Source organism: Typopeltis vanoorti, chromosome 14, assembly GCF_054136105.1.
Source record: "Typopeltis vanoorti isolate ZY-2024b chromosome 14, IOZ_Tvanoo_1.0, whole genome shotgun sequence".
Classification (NCBI taxonomy): domain Eukaryota; kingdom Metazoa; phylum Arthropoda; class Arachnida; order Uropygi; family Thelyphonidae; genus Typopeltis; species Typopeltis vanoorti.
Window position 1 is genome coordinate 61,051,532 of NC_143562.1, and position 21,631 is coordinate 61,073,162.

Genomic DNA, 21,631 nt, shown 5'->3' on the forward strand with positions numbered 1-21,631 from the left:
CGACTGATTTCTCTCTTATTTCATATGAATTTATTCAGTTGACTTCCTACCATACCAGCTTTGTTGATTCTGTTGTCTATTTCCATATTTAATTTACCATCTTCACTAAAAATCGTGCCTAAGTAGCTGAAATATTTTACTTGTTCCACAGGTTCTCTGTTCAAAATGCAGTTGACATTTTCAACGATTCTGCCTATTTTCATTATTTTTGTCTTTTTATTGCTGACCTTCATACCATATCTATTACAACAGTTATTCAGTTTAGTCAGGGAATCTTGCAGATTTGTAGCGGATTTATTTAGAAGTATAACATCATCTGCATAAAGCAAAGAGCTGACATTAACATGTCCAATTCTGATATCATGTTTAATACCACTTTCCTTCATAATGTGATCCATATAAATAATGAATAACAGAGGGGGTAATGTATATCCTTGTATCACACCAGATTTAACATTAAACCATCTTCCTGTACTTCAATTCTAATTGCTGACTTACAACTGAAATAAAGACTAAGTATTGCTTGATATAATGCCCCATTGACACAATATAACTGTAGCGTATTGAATAGCTTCTCTTTTGGCACCTTGTCATATGCCTTTTCCAGATCAACAAAACTTAAATACAGATCTTTATTATATTCCCATGCTTTCTCGACTATTTGTCGTAAAGTGAAGATCTGATTCTGACAGCCTGTATTTGGCCTGAATCCAGCTTGTTTTTCACCAAGCTTTTCTTCCACAATTCTTCTCACCGTTTCTCAAGTATACTTGCATATATCTTACCAGGAACACTCAGTAATTCTCACATTTAGTTTTATTTCCCTTTTATATATGGGTACTATGAAAGCTCTACTCAAATCATCGGGAATTCGTCCCTGGAATCGGGAATCTGTCCCTGGAATCGGGAATCTGTCCTAGCTTTCTGAACTAAGCAGTGCAGCCACTGTAAGACTTTTATACCATCATACTTCAGCATTTCTGGCCGAATATCATCTACTCCTGCTGCCTTTCCACATTTCAAGCCTTTGATGGCTTTTTCTGCTTCAAGTATGGATGTGTATTCCTGACTGTATGCATTTTGAGTGTTTTTTACCACTGTACTATCACTGCTTTTTTCATTTAGCAATTTTTTGAAGTAATTACTCCATACTTCAAGGATATCTTTTTCTCCTGTTTTCATGTCACCTTTATCATCTCTAACTCCTTTTACAGCACTCTTTCCTCCATTCCTAAGCTTCTTCAACAACCTCCAGAATATTTTACCACCTTCTTGATATTTATTTTCTATATTCTTGCTTTTGTTTAGCTAGTTTTACACAGTGTTTCGCCTTACATTTGTCTCGGTATTCTCTAAGAGCAAAAGCTGACTTATTTGCCGGAAACTTTTGATATGATTTCTTCTTTTCCTTCACTGCCTCTTTAACTTCCTGTGTCCACCATGGAGTCCTGATTTTTCTATCCTTGCAGACAACTTCACCAAATGCCTCTCTGGCTGAATCAATCAGGGTTTTCTTCAAGGCTTGCCACTGAATCTCCAAGGTTTGGTTCCTGTTCTCAAACTCTTGCATTTTTTCTTCAATAATCTTTGTGTATTTTAGTCTACAGTTCACATCTGAGAGCAGCTTAACTTTTATTCGCTTTAAAACTTTCTTAAATGTTATTCTTTTCATTATGAAATTCAATTTTATCCTGCTCAAGACTAAATAGTGATCGCTTCCAATTTCAAATCCTCTGTACACTCTGGTGTCCTGCACCAGGGAGAAAAACATCACTATCAATAATAACATAGTCAATGAGACTTTTCTTATTCCTTGCCTTTTCTCTTCATGTGAATTTGTGCACATTTTTATGTTCGGAACATGGTGTTAGTAATAACCAGTCCATGTCCTGAGCAGAAATCCAACAATTATTTGCCATTATTATTAGCTTTGCTCTTTTCTCCAAATTTTCCCAAAATATTTTTGTTTTTGACAATAATTTCCTACTCTGCTATTCAGATCCCCAACAAGGACCAACTTTTCCTTTTTCATTGTGTCAGTTGCTTTTTCTAAAGCATCAAAAAATTCTTCCACTTCTACCTTAGTAGAACCTTCTGTGGGACTATAGGCACAAGTAAGTCTCATTGTCCAGTTCCCCATTCTCATATTTGTCTACATCACTCTACTTGAGACTGCCTGCCATTCAAGAAGATTAGCCTCGTATTTACTGTTGAATACTATATCTACTCCTTCTTTTCCCTGATTATCATTGCCTGAATATAACATTTTGTATTTATTGCTCAGAACGATCTCACCAGTTTTTGTCTTTTTTTGTTTCAGTCACCCCTATTATGTCGTTCTGGTACTTATCTAATTCCTCAGCTAGCTCCATTTCTTTGCCATTCAGGCTTCTTATGTTGATAGTACCAATCTTTAACTCTGATGATGTTGAGTTGGGGTGTGTTTTCAGATTTGTTCAGGTAGCTTTCTTTTTCGCTGTTCGCCCTGGTTACCTGGCGAAAACAACAGGGGCCTTGTTTAACTGGGCGACGCCCCAGCTGGCATGAAATTTTGTCATGTTGTAGCATTTTTAATTTTGGTTTAACCAATAAGAATACAATTTGGTCAGCTAAATCCCAAATTGCCAGCCCATCCTCATTTGTTCAGTATCCAGGTAGATACTGTTACACCTGATATCTTGGGAATATAGTATTCTCAGTTATCATGGTGTAACATGAAAAATAAATAACATAAATAAAAACCCCTGCATAAAAAGGATAATTTAGTTAATGTAATGTTCTTGCATCCAGTATAAATTGAGTAAAATGTAAAGGTCTATTGTTTAGTTAAGATAACGAAATAAAAGAATGTATTAAGATGTATTATGACAAAACAAGGAATTTTGTATTAAATAAGTAGCTAACTAAGAATTAATATAGTAATGCGATTAAGAATGAAAGAGTTAAATGCATAAGTATAAAAGGATGAGTCATGAAATACGCTATGTAAGAGGCTACGGATTAAGCTTTAAGTAGAATTCTGAGAAAAGGTTTGAAAGGGGGTTAAGATAGAGGCTAACAAGAGAAATAACGGAATATCGCTTAGGGCCTATGCCCGGATGGGAACTTTGTTACGAGTTGCCGATCAAAATGACGTATGGCAGCCAAAATGCCACCCAATTGGTAGACAGACGGAACACAAGTAGGAGGTGGGAAAAGGAAGTAAGAAAGGGCGCCATTAGGGAAGCAGCTATAAAAGGGTTGGTAACTCCCCCCTTCGAGGCTCTTTTTTTTTTTGACTTTGGATTTTCGAGGAGTAGGCTCTTTTGGGTCTTGGGGGGAGACGTTTAGGTGGTCAAGGAGGCTTGAGGCCTTTTTGCGAGAAGAGAAGAAACGTTTGGATAGTCGCGGTGGTTTTAGTTTGGTTTTCTAGTGGATTTCACGGTGTTCCTGAGTGGAGAGATATGGCATATATCCTCATGCCACAACAAGGAATCGAAGGTGAACGGGAAAGATATTCCCGTATTCCTATGTAGAAAGCGAAATATACCAGAGAGTCATATGAAGCTGTGAAAATATCGATGTCCTCGTTTCGGATAGTACAGCCGACGGCGCAGATGTTCATATAGCCCAGAATTGCAAGAAGTTATGAAAGCAAGTTCGTTCAGTAGAAGGTGAAGGCCCGTAAGTGAAGCTAAAGAAAGGAATTGTGAATTTTGTCTTATGTTAACTAGAAGTTGTATGTGATAGATACCATTGTCATATTACGGAACTGTTAAAGTGATTAGGGAGAATATTATAATAGGACTTTAGGGTTTGATAGAGAGTGTTAAAAGTAAGCTAGCTAGAGTTGATAATTTGTGAATAATTAATTATCCTAAGAATCTTGAGTGTCTACTATATTGTAAAAGTAAAGTTAATGACATAGTTGTGTGTTAATGAATATTGAGTTCGTTTAGTGTAAATTGAGTAACCAAGTAGTCTGAGGAGTTTGTATGCCTAGTGTGATGTGTAGAGAATCGGAATTGTCATATATATGTGCTAGAGTAGTTAATGTATTTCTTAGTGTATTTGGAGCTGAATAATCTATTAATGTGTGATGATCTAAATCTTTTATGTTAAGTGAATTCATGTTTTGTATAAAAATTTTGTAGCGGCATGATCATAGTTACCTTTGTCGAATCATAGCCCAACTACTTGTATTAAGCTAAATTTAGTGTGTAAGTAATTTAGTTGTGTATTTTGATATGTACCATGTTTAGAGAAATAATAAACCTTTTGTTTAATGATAAAAGAAGTTGTCTGATATTGCTAATCCAATGCACCGCTTAGAAACATTCGAGCCTAACCACGTGGGGAATTAATGTTAAGAAACGGGAAGTTTAATGAATTAATGTTGAGTAATAAGAAATAGTGTCATGACTGCAATAGTTGCACTTTCAGTTATTTGAGTTCCTTTCTCTGTTTATGTATAAGATATCTTAAACTAAATATCCGAAAGGGCGCAGTTAAAATACAAATACTAGGGATACTACAGAGAACAATAGCTCAGATATTAGAGGAAATTTTGGTGGCGTTTTGAAAATAGAAGTTAGAAGAATATAGACGAAGGCAAGTTATAAGACAAACAAACAAAGATCATAAGATAGGGACGTAACAATACCCAACAGGGTGCACCACGAGAAGGTGAGGATTGGACATTAGGTCAGAAGCCCTGGTCGGTTCTCTGCATTCCTTTCAAGGCTATGTGGAGGTCTCCTCTCAGTTATACAGCTTTAACCCTTAAGCACCCCTTACACAGTCACTCTCACACAAGAGTAGTTTGGCATTATAACAGTGCCAAATGGGACAGTCTCCAAGACTATTATGCTACATTCCCATGGTTGGATTATTGTTTCCGGTCTTGCAGTCCAAACATATGCACTGAACGTATCACCAAAGTGATCTTCACTGGCATGAAAACATACATTCCCCACACGTCTCTGAACTGCCATCCCCTAACTAAACCCTGGCTCTCCAAAAGATGTTCCAAGGCAGTACAAATGAAAAATCAGGTATAACATCAATGCCTTTGCAGCCTGTCCAAATGGAAGCCATACCTTTTGGTCTCTTGCTAAGGCAATTGGTTATAATTTTTGCCTACACTACTCCCACCTCTATCATACCCAGATGGCTCAATTGCAACATCACCCACAGAAAAAGCTAACCTCCTGGCTTCACACTTTACCTCCAATGCACACATTAACTGACAATGGCAAATGCCCTCCAGGCATTCCAACTGCCCAACATGCAATGCTCCCTGTATCCTTTTGCCAACAAGATATCATAAAACCTGTTGTTTAAATTAGACACAAAAAAGTCTCCTGGCCCTGATGGCATTCCTCCAATTGTCCTGAAAGTCTGTGCAACTGAACTGACTCCTATCCTATGCTGTCTGTACACACTCTCTTACTCCACTGGTATATATCCCAAAGCCTGGAAACTGGCCCACATTCAAACCATTCCTAAAAAGGATGACAAATCACTACCATCTAACTACTGCCCTATCTCACTCACTTCAGTCCCATCTAAAGTGATGGAGAAAACCATCAACTCTCAATTCCTACTCTACCTTGAAGGTGCCCAGCTATTAAGTGACCACCAGTACGGATTTCATCGAAGCCGATCAACAGGAGATCTACTCTCATACATCACCCATCGCTGGACAAATGCCATGCAGAAATTTGGCGAATCCCAAGTAGTTGCACTTGATATCTCTAAAGCCTTTGTCTGGGTGTGGCACAAAGGCTTACTAAGCAAACTCCCATCATTTGGACTGTCTCAGGACTTCTGCAGATGGATTGCCAGCTTCCTGTCTGGACGAACACTATGTGTGATTGTAGATGGCTCCCTATCTTCTCACCATCCAACTAATGCTGGGTCCCACAAGGTTCAGTTCTCTCACTGACCTACTTCAGTTGACCTCTAGCCCAATACACAGTTTTGCAGACGACAGCACATTACATTCCTCCCTCTCATTTGACAAACCCTACTCTACACAACTCACTTCAACCCACAGAACATCAACCACCACTGCCCTTTATTCTGACCTCCAAGCCATCCTCCAATGGGGCTCAGATAATCTCGTCAACTTCAACGCTAGTAAAACCCAATTCTGTCTTATTTCTCACAAAAAAGAACCGTTTTTCCCCAAACATTGTTTTTGATAACACTCAAATTCCCAGACAAGATGAGATCTCTCTTCTCGGAATTATCCTGACATCAAGCCTCTCCTGGCATAAACACATCACAACCATTGCATCCTCAGCTTCCAAAAAACTAGGTTTTCTCTTTCGCTCCAGATGCTACTTCACCTCTAAACAGCTGTTAACATTATACAAATCACAAATCTGCCCAGCTATCTAATACCGCTCTCACATTTGGAGTGGGCCTAAACGCTCCCTCAAAATGCTTGACTCAATACAGAGGAGAGAAATTAGATTGATAAATGACCCATCTCTCACCAACCTACTCCCCTCACTTTCACATAGATGCTTGGTCTCTGCGATTTGTATATTCTATAAATATTTCCATGGAAAATGTTCATCTGAAACAGCGTCAATAATTCCCTCACTCTGTACTAAACCCATTGAAACACGTACAGCTGCTGCCCAGCATCCTTTCACAGTACACCTTGAAACCCACAGAACAAGTTTCTTTTCCTCCTCCTTCATCCCTGCTATTGCGGTACTGTGAAATAGTCTTCCCCCTGACGTGCTTCCCAAGGAATACAACGTACAGGCTTTTAAATCAAATGTAAACAAGTTTCTCCTTTCCCAACCCACTAACAATATACAGTACTAATGTACTATAGGTTGACCAGCCAACCTCTCGTATATGGGCCCAACATAAAAAAAAAAATAAATAAATAAATAAAAAATAAAAAAATACTGAAGTTGTCAGTATGCCAGATGGAGAGTGAGAGTAGAGGATGTCCAGGAATGCTAGTGTTCTCTCTCTCTCACTTTTTTTTCTTCTTCTGTGGTGTAGGCTGCTGATTGTGATTAAGAAACGGCAGGACAGCTTCAGGATATGGCCATAATAGCAGATACACTGGTGTCTGAAACCTAAGGACAAACATTATTTTTGAAGATTACAACTGCAAATTCAGATGAATCAACATGTGGAAATTGGTATAACTGACAATTTTAAGTAGAAAGTGGGTACACATTGAAATTTTCAAATGTGATGCTTGCAAAAGGTTTATGTGGTACCACTCAACAAGATAAAAGGCTGCACTAAGCGAATTGTGTTTGAAGGAAGCTCTTTTCATGAAGGAATAAAGTTGCAAACTTGGATGTCTTGTAATGTCTCAAAGACATTATCTAGATGATTTCACATTGGGAGGAATTATTGAAAAACTTGAAAGCTGCAGAATTACTGATATTTCCGGATATCAGTAATTTCACATTGGGATAGATGATTTCACATTGGGAGGAATTATTGAAAAGCTTGAAAGCTGCAGAATTACTGATATTGCCGGAGAGTTTGGAATCTCACATACTGAACATAATCAGGCTCTGGGCAGCATTTCAAACTGATGGAATATGTTTCAGACTCCACTCTCCTTCAAAATCATTAAAACAAGAGCCACTGCTAAGCAACATCTTTTTACAGTCCATCTTAAAACTCACCGAATCAACTTCACTGCCCCTCTTTTATTCCATCTACGTCTGTCCTTTGGAACAGTGTACCCCACTTTACCTTCCCCAAAGATTATAATCCTCAGCTATTCAAGCAAAATGCAAACAGACTCCTCTTTTCTTTTATTCCTCTTGCAACCCCTCTGAGGTTGGCCTCACTCTACCATGGAGCATGAAGACAGATTTTTGGTTATAACAGCAAAACATAATCAATGCACCACAGCAGGTCAGCTTGTAAGTTGGCTCCATTTATGCACTGGTAGTATGCGGATATCTCGACAAATTGTGGCAAGACATTTGCGACAAGTAGGTCTATATTCCTGAAGGCCTGTAGTCTGCATTCCTTTATCTATAGCTCATTTTAATAATGCTATCACCATCCCCAGTGTCCAAAGCACATCAGAAAAAAATATCCAGAATCTTAAAGAAATATAATCTTTGAACCACTTTCAAGCTACCCTTATCCACTCCACTAAAGACAAATTCCCTCCTCTCTCAGTTCTAGGTATATATAGAAAGATCCTTGTTACTGCAAGTTGGCCTACTATGGACACACAGGAAGATCAGCTACCATCCACATGGAAGAACATAAAAATACATCTACAGTCATGACTATGGTCAATCTGGCCGGCCTCCTTGCAAACCATGCTTTGAATACAGCTCATAGAATCAATTGGAAAAAGACAGTCATGCTCCATCACAATAAATGTAGTAGAGAGACTTTTTAGAATCTGCTGCTCTTAAAAATCAACCTAATTTGAATAAATATGGTTACATTAAACTTAGCAAAATATCTTCTTCAAATTCCTGATATACTCTCAGGAGAATTATAATAGTACTACATGAAAAAAAAGTTACACCATTAAATTAAAGATACCAAAATATTATTATTATTATTATTATTACATGACACTTCCAGGGCGTCCAAAGACTCATCGAGGGAGGACACCTTCTCCACAATTCTGTCTCTACCACCAACTACAACTACTTTTGTCATCTACATGAATGTCTCTACCGGGAACAACAACCACTAGTATTTTTATAGACAATCACAAACATCTATCCATGGCTGGATTCGAACCTGCAGCCTTTTGCCTGGAGAGCTGATACGCTAACCACTCGGCCAACCAGACCGGCCATTATATACTTGGTTTAATCTGTTATCCAAGTGTAAGCAAACAAAGTTTGCGTCTGAAGTATCTTTCAGGACTAGGGCAACTCGTGGCAAAGGTGGTATAACTTCTCATCACTTGCCTTAGTATCCCATAACACAAAGCACATCTCCGTTGTGGACATGTATAATACTAAGGGACATGTATAACATTAAGGGAAGGCTCACCCAGAGGTGGTGATACTAAGGTAGAAGTAATGGAGAAGTCATATTTTCCTATATGAGTTACCAAAAGGTTCGCACCTTATTATTAAAATACTCTGGATTAGAGATATATAGTTGTTCAGGCACAAACTTTCTTTGCTAACACTTGGATAATGGATTAAACCAAGTTTAAACCAATTTCTTTGTATCTTTAATTTATAACCAAGTGAAAAACTTTCAACAACTGTATATCTCTAATCCAGAGTATTTTAATAATAAGGTATGATACCTTTTGGCAACTCATATTTCCTCCATTTCTAAGCTTTTTTAGTAGCCTCCAGAATTGCCACCTTCCTGATATTTATTTTCTATGTTCTTACCAAAGTCTTTCCATGACTTTTGTTTAACTAGTTTTAAACTGTGTTCTGTTTTCTTACATCTTTTCTCTGTATTCTTCTAAGAGCACAAGCTGACTTGTTTCCATGAACTTTTGACATGGTTTCTTCTCACAAAGTAAAGAGGCAGTCAAAAAAAAAAAGTCTTTCACTTCCTCTTTAACTTTGTGAGTCTTCCAGGGAGTTCTGATTTTTCTATCCTGACAGCAACTTATCCACATGTTTCTCTTGCTGAATCAGTCAATGTTTTCTCCTTGGTTTGCCATTGAATCTCCAAGGTTTCTTGTTTCCAAACTCTCCTTTTTTTCTTGAATGATGTTTGTGTATTTGAGTCTACAGTTCAGCTCTGAACTGTAGACTCAAATGTGTTCTGAAAGTGAAAAAAGTGTTCTGAAAGCTGTTCAATCTTGATTGATTTTGAAACTTTCTTATCCACTCTTCTTTCCAATATGAAATTCAGTGGTGGCTTGCCATAAGGGCTGCATGGCTGCAGGTCCCTCCAGTATAAAATGAAAGTTCCTGTATTATTATCTCTGTTCTTAAATTTTTATATACTTATCTAAAAACTGTTATTTTCTTGTTTGTTATACAATACCCTTCGATAGTATTTTATATAATTCATTTTGTTGCAATAGTCAGTGTGCTGTGTGGGCTAGAGATAGTATCGGTAGTGGCTAGTATACAAATCCTCTGTATACCTTGTGTCCTGAATCAGTGGGAAAAAAATTGCTATCAACTATAATGTAGTCAGTGAGACTTTTCTTATTTCTCACATCTTCTCTCCATGTGAATTTGTGCACATTATCATGTTGGAACACGGTGTTAGTACTAACTAATCCATGTCCTAAACAGAAATCCAGCAATCACTTACCATTATTATTAGCTTTCATGCTTTTCTCCAAATTTTCTGAAAACATTTCTGTATGTCTGGTAATCATTTCCTACTCTGCTGTTTAAATCTCCAACAAGGACTAAATTTCCTTTTTCATTGGGCCAGCTGCCCTCTCTAATCCTCAAAAAATTCTTCCATTTCTTCCTTGGTAGAAGCTTCTCTGGGACATTAAGTACAAATAATTCTAATTGGCCAGTTTCCCCATTCTGATATTTGTTCGTATCACTCCACTTGATACTGCCTGCAATTCAAGAAGATTACCCTCATATTTAGTGTTGAATACTATAGCTAGTTCCTCTTTTCCCTAGGTTGTTATTGCCTGAATGTAACATTTTGTATTTGTTGCTTTAGAAAGATCTCACCTGTTTTTGTCTTCTTTGTTTCAGTCATGCCTATTATGTCGATGTGGTACTTATCCAATTCTTCTGCTAGTTCCATTTTTTTCCCATTTGATGCTTCTTACGTTTATAATACCAATCTTGGGGGGGGAGGACCATAAGCACGAATAGGTCTTATTGTCCAGTTCCCCCATTCTGATATTTGCTCACATCCCTCTACTTACCTGCCATTCAAGAAGATTATCCTTATGTCTCCCCAAAACATGAGAAAACTAATATTTAGAGATCCCAGGCTGCCAACAAGTGTCCATAGAGGGCCACCCACCTAGTTAAGACTGTAGTCTTGGTCCACGTATTTCACTTAGTTTTGTGCTGCCTTTTGTATGTGTGTTAAAAGTCTCATTTTGTACTCTGACAATGTCTCTGTAACTGAATGAAATATTGGAAGAATGAAATATTATTTTTAATCCTTTCCTAGTACTGTTTCTCTCCATTAAACTTTTAATATGCATTTCTCCCAGCACTTAAGCCTTAACACACAAGCTAGCACTTGCTCTTTACAATCTCTGCATCCTATTAAGCTGGAATGCACTCCACAAAACAAAGCAAGTCCTTATCTAGCTTATTCCAAAAAGAAACGTCTGTCGTCAAACTATCAACCTACGAGGGTGGTCTGAAAAGTTCTCGGCCTCGACCATAGATGGCAACACTCGGCAAGAGATTTTTTTCTAAGTTGTACATCTGTCATAAGCATCCATGTGAAATTGCAAGTGATTCTATCAAGTTTGTTTTATTTTAAAAGAAGTCAGCTGTCTGAAGCAAAAGTGTTGTCTGTGTCCTTGAAATGGATAAAATTGAGTATTGTGCATTATAAAATTCTTTGTAAAAGGTTTAACGGCAAAAGAAATTCATTTGAAGTTCATAAACGTTTATGGGCACTCTTTTCCATTTTTGACAATTAAGAAATGGGCTGCTGAGTTTAAACCTGGCCGTACCAGCCTTGAAGATGATCTACGTGAAGCACATCCAAAAAGTATTACAACACCAGAAATCATTGATTAAGTGCACTATATGGTATTGGATGACGCGATTCAAGGTGTGTGAAATTGCATGAGACTATAGGCATTTAAAAAAGAACGTGTGGGATATATTTTGCATGAAGAATTGCAAATGAAAAAGCAAGATGGGTGCCACGCTTGCTCACAGCAGATCAAAAATTCACTCGCATGAAAATCTCAGAACAGTGCTTGGAGCGTTTTAACAAGAATAAAACTGATTTTGTGTCAATTTATTACTATGGATGAGACTTTGATTCACCATTACACATCAGAATCCAAACAGCAGTCAAAACAGTGGACAGAAGCTGGTTTTTCAGCGCCAAAGAAAACAAAGTCTGTTCCATCAGCAGGAAAGGTCATGACATTGGTGTTTTGGGATGCTAAAGGCATTTTGTTTATTAATTATCTTGAAAAGGGCAAAACAATAACTGGGGAATATTATTCTGATCTTTTAACCAGACTAGATGAAAAAATTCGTGAGAAAAGATCCTATTTGAAAAAGAAAAAATTATCTTTTATCAGGACAATGCACCCTCCCACAAAGGTGTTTTGGCAATGGGAAAATTAAGGGACCTACACTATGAATTGTTGGAACATCCATCCTATTCCCTAGATTTGGCTCCCTCTGAAGTCTATATCTTCCCAAAACTAAAACTCTTCCTTGCTGGTCGGCGTTTTTCTTCAAATCAAGAGGTGATTGCAGCTGTAGAGGGGTATTTTTCAGATCTTACTGAGAATCACTACAGGGATGGGATAATGGTGTTTTTATCACTGGAATAAATGTATTAGTCTTAAGGGAGATTATGTTGAAAAATAAAAATAATTTTGAAATTATAAATTCGTTTTATCATTGTTAGGCCGAAAACTTTTCAGACCACCCTTGTATTGTTGCTCTCACCTCAGTATAGTAATGGAAGAAGGTCATCCATTGTCAGTTTCTTCATTACCTGGAGAACTAGCTCATTAGATATCATCATTACAGATTCTGTCATTTGGGATCCACTGCGGATCCTCTCATCAGTTATTTTTATTGTTATTAGTATGTGACACCTCTATGGAGTCAATGAACTCATTCTGGGAAGGCACTACTCCACCACATCTCACCATCTTCCTTACTTAATCCTCTAACTACACAAAACTACTACTACCATCAACAAACAACATCTTCCTCCCACCACTACTGGTTTATATCATCTGTAAATTATGTGTGTGTCAATTTTTAGTATAAACCGAAAAGCCTCTAAAATTTTTCATGCTGTCCAGAAGAGGACAGTTTGGCTAACTGATGAGCATTCTCTTCCATATTGTCTCTCACTCACAAACACTCTCACTCTCTCCAGACACCATCTCAAAGACCATTGGTTTCTGCATCTTGTCTTTTCAGTGGATGAAATTTAGCAGAACTAGCATCCATCATTCATTTTTATTAAACCTACAATACTGTGAGCAATAGTAGTCCATTTCTGGTACAACTGCCAACCCACAGAACTTGCCACTGCTATTCACCTTTTTATTATTATTATTACCTAACACCTCCAGGTAGTCCAAGGACTCACCGAGGGAGGGTACCTGCTCTACAACTCACCATGTCCACCATTCCACTAGCCACAAGTACCTTCATCATCTACAGCGGCATCTACTGCTGACCACTACTACTATTTTAAAAGACAATCGCAAACATCCATGCCCACGTTGGGATTCGAACCCGCAGCCTTTTGGCTGGAGTGCAGATATGCTAACTTCTCGGCCAACCAAGCCGGCTTTCATTCCATTTATCTCTTTTCTCCAGAACAGCCTTTTTCATGAATTCCCTGAAGGCCAGAACTACTGTCTTTTTGAAAAAGAGCATCACTGGATTCCTTCTCTCTTAACCATGTCCACACATGGCTTATGTTTTCTATAGGTTCTGCAACTTCTTGTGTGTGTGTGTTGGGGGGGGGGGGAATGATATTAAAAAAATAATAAAAATATCTTTTCAGTTGAATTTTCTTCTCAAGTTATCACTGTTTTGACACTACTATAGAGCTTAAGGAAGATTGTAAAAAAATTAACACTGTTATTTCTTAGTGAGTTAATTACAAGCTATATTGATTCAATTAAAGAAAGGTTTTGCTGATTCTTATGATTTCTAGTAAGCAATTGATATAATGAGAATATTTAAATTTTTAGTTCCAAAACAGAAACTAAAAGGGAGCCCAGTACAAGAGGCCGTGGACGAGGAAGAGATGAGGCAAGAGGCAGAGGAAGAGGACGTGGTGATCGATACATCCAATCGCAAGGAAGTATATTTTCAGAAGGAGTGGCTGAGCAAAAGAAGTCACGTAAGCTAAAGCATTTTTTGATATATTATGTTAACCTTAATTTGGCTTTTAAATTGTATAATTCCTTTCTTTGATAGCAACATTGCTTTGCTTCTATTAAACATTTGAAATAATCATGTAAATGTATGATTATTTCTTTTAACAAAGTATTATTTATTGCATTATTACTCCTTTGATTTATCAAATGAGTCACTTGATAAACCAAAAATATGTCAGGATGTAGTTTAAAGACACTATGATACCAATGGATGACATAGCTCATGGCCATGGTTTTAATTAAACTAAAGATTTGTGGAATGAGTTGAAAAGGTTGAGGGAAATTTTTCTTGGAAGTTAAGAATTTGTTTCATTAAAAGATGTCCTATATAGAATAGTAGTGGACACTCAGAAATTGAAAGCGAGCATTATATAGTTGTGCTGTATTGTGAGCCTATGATATATTTAACACCATGTCATGTCATAGACCCGCTATTCAGTCATGTTGGGAAATCAGTTTGCTGCTGGATAACTAAGAGTACTGTTTATTTATTTATGCTTATGGCTACATGAAACTGGTGAGTGAAAAGTACAATCACAATTTCCAGAAACAAATAATGAAAATCTTAACATATAAAAATTTATTACATAAAAGGCACAACCTGCTTTCTAAGTCTTTCCTTTTTTTTAAAATAAAGCAAAAGTAACTTGTCGTAATCAAGCTAGGGACAATTATCATCCTGCTGCAACAAGTATGACAAGGCTGCACGTTCTCACAACACTTGACAACATAAATGTAGCTGTATCTGAGGTTTAATCATCATCTTCTAACATGAGGAGGAGTTCTACTGATACTATGACGAGGACTATGAGAGTGACTACAAGAATAACGTGTTTGTGGTGAGACGGGACCATGATCTTCTGTTGCCTCCATAACCATGCCACCACTATACCAACTACAGGTCAAGGTCCAGGCTGGAAAGCCAATTCAAGGCCCCATCCATCACCTTGTTGATGTCCTGTAGGCCACCACTGTGAAATTGGCACCTTGGGCAGTTGTACACAATATGAGTAATCATCTGAGCCACGGGAGAACAATCACAATAAGGGTGATCTGACAGCCCCCGTTTTATGTAGAAGGTAGCCACATCTGCCCTGACTAGTTCTGATCCTGTTTATTGATGACCAAATCTTCCTAGGAAGACCAAAACCAGGCTGCGGAGCACAGGGATCTTCTACCAGGAAGCCGTTTGTTGGGAGATTGTTGGACCAGTATTCTCTCCATATGTCAGATATTGATGGCAGCGCAGCTGAAGAGAGTTTGTCCATGGACCAGAGAGGCTTTCTATATTTGAGGAGAAGACTAGGTGGGTTTATGAGAGTCTGGTGTAGAGGCAGGAGTGGGTTACTCATTGCTCTATTAAATTCCTTAATTGAGGCTTGTCTTCTCCATATATGTGGTGGAGCAATGTTAGATAGAACAGGCAGCCAGGAGAGAGGGGTGCTTCTCACTGTCCCACTAATTGTGCACATGGTAGAGTTTAGCTGGGTGTCTATAATGTTAGTGTGTGTGTGTGTGTGTGTGTGTGTGTACTTCTTTCCCAGACAGGTCGTCTGCACTAGCCCTCTCATTCTCTGCAATATTCTGCTGCAGAGAATGAGAGGGCTAGTGCAGATGACCTTAGGACTTCTGCACCACAACCCCAGGTTGTTCCAGCAAGCCTTGAAATGATATTATTTCTGGTTTTAATTTTATTGGAGAGATTGATGATGTGCCTTTTATGGATTAGGCTTCTGTCCAGGCTCACTCCAAGGTATTTTGGGTGAGGCTCGTATTGTACTGTTTTTCCCCAGAAAGAAAGGTTGAGTTGTCGATTCGCCTCTGCATTGTACAGGTGAAATACTGAGGACACTGTTTTCGTTGGATTTGGCCAACGAAAGTGCTACTGCTTGAAGTACTCTTCCAGGGTGTTCAGGTCTGTATTCAAGGTTGATTCTAGGTTGGTAAAGGAGGTGGATTGATGTAAGATCGCTAGGTCATCGGCGTATATATACTTGCTTTGATCTGATATGAGGTAGATCATACATGTAGATGTTAAAAAGTATAGGGGATAACACAGAGCTCTGAGGAAGACCGTTGCGAAGGAATCTGGGCCTGCTCTTTTTTTCTGCCAATATGGACCCAGATCTTTCTGTTGGAGAGAATAGATTCAAAAAGTACTGTAACAAAGTGTTATTCTATCAGCAATTTGACACATTAGTCATTTAATGATCTGGTAAATTGAGTTTTTGATTATTCGAAGACCATATGTACTATAGATTTGTCTATATTATTTGTCTGAATTTCCCATTTTGGCTTAATACTTTAGAAAACAGTATATTAAGACTTTTTAAGCATATATATGATAAATCATATTACACTGTGATGTATGGGTGGTAGTTGATTTAGTTCTGTAAACTTGTTCATGTTTTTTAGCAGAATATTTCTTTTTATATTATGATGTTTAGGTTGAGCACATTGTATAGAGGTTTGTGTAAATTGTGAATTGGTTTTTTGGTGAGTATACTTTATGAAACTGTAGTGAATGTGTAAGCCTAACTGATTTCAGTAGGAGTATATTACAGTATGGTAGGTGTGCGTACATTATATTGCTATAGGAATCTGTCGATGGTACTATGGTGTCCAGTCTGGTTAAGAAATCCTAATATAAGTATGTTATTTTAATATTAGTTTGGTACTAAATATGACTACAAGATTGCAGAAAATTTGCTTGAAAGGATGCAATCATAAATCTAATATATTAACTGCTTTTGATAATTTACTTGCTAGTGAAAGTCTGGTTGATGTAACATTATTGTGTGAGGGGATGACCCTTAAGGCTCATAAAGTATTTCTATCTTCAAGCAGTCCTCTTCTCTACAGCTTATTTTTAGAGAACTCAAGTAATAATCCTGTTGTGACATTTACTGGTATGAAGTTTAATGACTTATGGAGAAGCTGGGTCCAGGAGAAGGCAGGTGACTAGTGGTGTACCTCAGGGCTCAGTACTTGGATCTCTGTTGTTTAATTTGTACATTAATGATATTTGAAATAATTTGACAGGAAATATCCAGTTGTTTGCTGATGATGCAAAATTGGGAGGAGCGATAGTCAATGAAGGTGATGTAGATATATTGCATGATGCTTAAATATGCTAGTGGCAAAGGTAAATTGCTGTCAATTTAACATGGGCTAAGTATAAGGTGATCGGAGAATGAGATCACATTCTGTATACTATATTAATGGAATTGAGCTTCAAGAAGTCGATGAGGCAAGGGTTTATTGTGAATACAGAACTTTAGTTTAGAGGGCATATTGCAAAGATGGCCAAAACAGGACATCAAATTACATGGTTGTTGAAGAACACATTGACAAGCAAGGATAGGGAAGTTATAGTTCCACTTTATAAGACATTAATAAGGCCACATCTAGATTATTGTGCACAGATCTGGTCACATGGATTCCTTGGTGATGAAGAAGTGGTGGAGAGGATCCAGAGGTGAGTGACAAAGGTTGTTGCAGGTCTATACGAGGAAAGATTGAAGGTCTGTGCACTCCAAAAATTAGCTGATAGGCATATGATAGAAGCATATAAGTTGTTAGGGAGTGGGGGGGTGTTATAGGATTGATGCTGATGACCTTTTTCTGTACAGTGCAGGAAGGAATGGAGAGAACCGGACAATATCCCTGGAAATTGTGTGAGTGTATGGTTAACAAGGGTGTTAGGACTAGATTTTTTGCCTGGAGGGTGGTAAATGTGTGGAATGCATTGCCAGAGGTGGTTATGAGTGCTTTGTCTGTGAATGAGTTTAAGGAGAAGTATGATAGGCATTGCATGAATAATGGTCATCATCATCATCATCATCAAATTCCTGCCATGTACCCTCAAGAGGTGTACAGGATATGACAGTACTACATGAAATAATTACATCATTACTAACTTCCTATCTACAATTTTCCTCCAAATCAGTCTGTTACTTGTCAAGACTCCAACATTATCAGATCTTATATTTCTATCGTCTAAGGCACTTTGTACCGTATCAATCCACCTATATCTTGGTCTTCCTCTGGGTCGTTTTCCTGCCAATCTGGCAGAGAACACTTGTTTTGCTAGTCTTTCCTCTCCCATTCTATTTAAGTGACCATACCATCTGAGATTAGCTCTGCTAACGCATTCCTGGATGCTGACAATGTCAAGTTCTTTCCTAATATCCTCATTTTTAATATGATATTGCCATTGATGCCATCTGTTCACGCCTCTAATCTTTCTCAGGACTCTCATATCTGCGGTCTCTAGTCTTTGGTCAAGTGTTTTACTTCTGACCCAGCTCTCAGATCCATAAGTTAAAATTGGTTTGAACACAGTCTTGTATACAGCTAATTTAGTGTTCCGACTAATTTCTTTCTTATTCCATATGAATTTATTCAATTGACTTCCCACGATACCAGCTTTGCTGATTCTGTTGTCTATTTCTATATTTAGTTTACCATCTTCAGTAAAAATTGTGCCTAAGTAGCTGAAATGTTTTACTTGTTCCACAGGTTCTCCATTCAAAACACAGTTGACATTTTCAATGATTCTGCCTATTTTCATTGTCTTTGTCTTTTTATTGCTGACCTTCATACCATATCTATTACAACAGCTATTCAATTTAGTCAGAGAATCTTGCAGACTTGTAGCGGATTTTTTTAGAATTATAACATCATCCGCATAAAGCAAAGAGCTGACATTAACATCTCCAATTTTGATATCAGGTTTAATACCACATTCCTTCATAATGTGATCCATATAGATAATGAATAACAGAGGGGATAATGTACATCCTTGTCTCACACCAGATTTAACATTAAACCATCTTCCTGTACTTCCTTCAATTCTAACTGCTGACTCACAACTCAAATAAAGACTAAGTATTGCTTGATATAATGCCCCATTGACACCATATAACTGCAGCGTATTGAATAGCTTCTCTCTTGGCACCTTGTCATATGCCTTTTCCAAATCGACAAAACTTAAATACAGATCTTTGTTATATTCCCATACTTTCTCGACTATTTGTCGTAAAGTGAAGATCTGATCCTGACAGCCTCTATTTGGCCTGAATCCAGCTTGTTCTTCACCAAGCTTTTCTTCCACAATTCTTCTCAACCGTTTCTCAAGTATACTTGCATAGATCTTGCCAGGAACACTCAGTAGGGAAATACCTCTGTAATTCTCACATTCAGTTTTATTTCCCTTTTTATATATGGGTACTATGAGAGCTCTACTCCAATCATCGGGAATTCGTCCCTCTGTCCAGGCTTTCTGAACTATGCAGTGCAGCCACTGTAAGACTCTTATACCACCATACTTCAGCATTTCTGGTCGAATATCATCTACTCCTGCTGCCTTTCCACATTTCAAGCCTTTGATGGCTTTTTCTACTTCAAGTATGGATATGTATTCCTGACTGCATGCCTGGTCAGTGTTTTTTATCACTGTGCTGTCATCACTGCTTGTTTCATTTAGCAGTTTTTCAAAGTAATTACTCCATACTTCAAGGATATCTTTTTCTCCTGTTTTCATTTCACCTTTATCATCTCTAATTCCTTTTACTGCACTCTTTCCTCCATTCTTAAGCTTCTTCAACAACCTCCAGAATATTTTGCCATCTTCTTGATATTTATTTTCTATATTCTTGCCAAAGTCCTCCCATAACTTTTGTTTAGCTAGTTTTACACACTGTTTAGTTTTCTTACATTTGTCTCTGTATTCTGTAAGAGTAAAAGCTGACTTATTTGCCAGGAACTTTTGATATGCTTTCTTCTTTTCCTTCACTGCCTCTTTAACTTCCTGTGTCCACCAGGGAGTTCTGATTTTTTTATCTTTGCACACAACCTCACCACATGCCTCTCTGGCAGAATCAATCAATGTTTCCTTCAGAGTTTGCCACTGAATCTCCAAGGTTTGATTCCTGTTCTCAAACTCTTTCATTTTCTTTTCAATAATATTTCTGTATTTTAGTCTACAATTTACATCTGAGAGCTGCTCAACTTTTATTCGCTTTAAAACTTTCTTACATGTTATTCTTTTCAATATGAAATTCAATTTTATCCTGCTCAAGACTAAATAGTGATCACTTCCAATTTCAAATCCTCTGTACACTCTGGTGTCCTGCACCAGGGAGAAAACATCACTATCAACAATAACATAGTCAGTGAGACTTTTCTTATTCCTAGCCTCTTCTCTCCATGTGAATTTGTGCACATTTTTATGTTGGAACATGGTGTTAGTAATAACCAGTCCATGTCCTGAGCAGAAATCCAACAGATATTTGCCATTATTATTAGCTTTGCTCTTTTCTCCAAATTTTCCCAAAATATTTTTGTATGTCTCACAATCATTTCCTACTCTGCTATTTAGATCCCCAACAAGGACCAACTTTTCATTTTTCATTGTGTCAGTTGCTTTTTCTAAAGCCTCAAAAAATTCCTCCACTTCTACCTTAGTAGAACCTTCTGTGGGACCATAGGCACAAATAAATCTCATTGTCCAGTTCCCCATTCTCATATTTGTCCACATTACTCTATTTGAGACTGACTGCCATTCAAGAAGATTAGCCTCGTATTTTGTGTTGAATACTATGGCTACTCCTTCTTTTCCTTGATTGTTATTGCCTGAATATAACATTTTGTATTTATTGCTCAGAAAGATCTCACCAGTTTTGGTCTTTTTTGTTTCAGTCACCCCTATTATGTCGATCTGGTACTTATCTAATTCCTCAGCTAGCTCCATTTCTTTGCCATTCAGGCTTCTTACGTTGATAGTACCGATCTTTAACTCTGGTGATGTTGAGTTGGGGTTTGTTTTCAGATTTGTTCCAGTAGCTGACTTTTCGCTGTTCGCCCTGGTTCCCTGGCGAAAACAACGGGGGCCTTGTTTAACCGGGCGACGCCCCAGCCGGCATGAAATTTTGTCATGTTGTACCATCATTTTTTATTTTGGTTTAACCAATAAGAATACAATTTGGTCGGCTAAATCCCAAATTGCCAGCCCATCCTCGTTCGTTCAGTATCAAAGTAGATACCCAACAGGGTGCACCACGAGAAGGTGAGGATTGGACATTAGGTCAGAAGCCCTGGTCGGTTCTCCGCATTCCTTTAAAGGCTATGTGGAGGTCTCCTCTCAGTTATACAGCTTTGACCCTTAAGCACCCCTAATGAATAATGAATAATGGTTAAGTGTGTCAATGTAGGGTTCCCACAATGAGTCTTCTGACTCCATGGAGACACTGCTATAATAATAATACAATTATTGATATTTACTGTGAAGGATATTATGATAATTCTACATGAAAAGTTAACATTATTACTGACTTCCTATCAACAATTTTCTTCCAAATGTCTTATCTGTGAGGATTCCAGTATTGTCAGATCTTAACTATCTGGGAACCCTTCTTGCACATTGCCGAATGCTAACAATGTCATATTCCTTCTTGATATCTTCATTTTTAATATGATTTTGTTATTAATGCCATGTACTTTTCTAACTTTTCTTTAATCTCTCTCTCTCTTTCTCCCCCCCCCCCCTCTGGTATCTCATCTATGATCAACTGTGTTATTTCTGGCCCATCTCAGATCCTAGGTTAAAATTGG

General features: G+C 37.8%; 1 protein-coding gene across 1 annotated transcript in view; it reads left to right on the top strand.

Annotated features, from left to right (window-relative positions):
- Positions 1 to 21,631, top strand: part of Polr3D (RNA polymerase III subunit C53) — a 90,883-nt gene that overhangs the window by 24,350 nt on the left and 44,902 nt on the right. Inside the window, exon 4 of the mRNA XM_090403914.1 lies at positions 13,829 to 13,980. Within this exon, the coding sequence (XP_090260040.1) occupies positions 13,829 to 13,980 (152 nt within the window). The remainder of the gene's footprint in view (positions 1 to 13,828; positions 13,981 to 21,631) is intronic.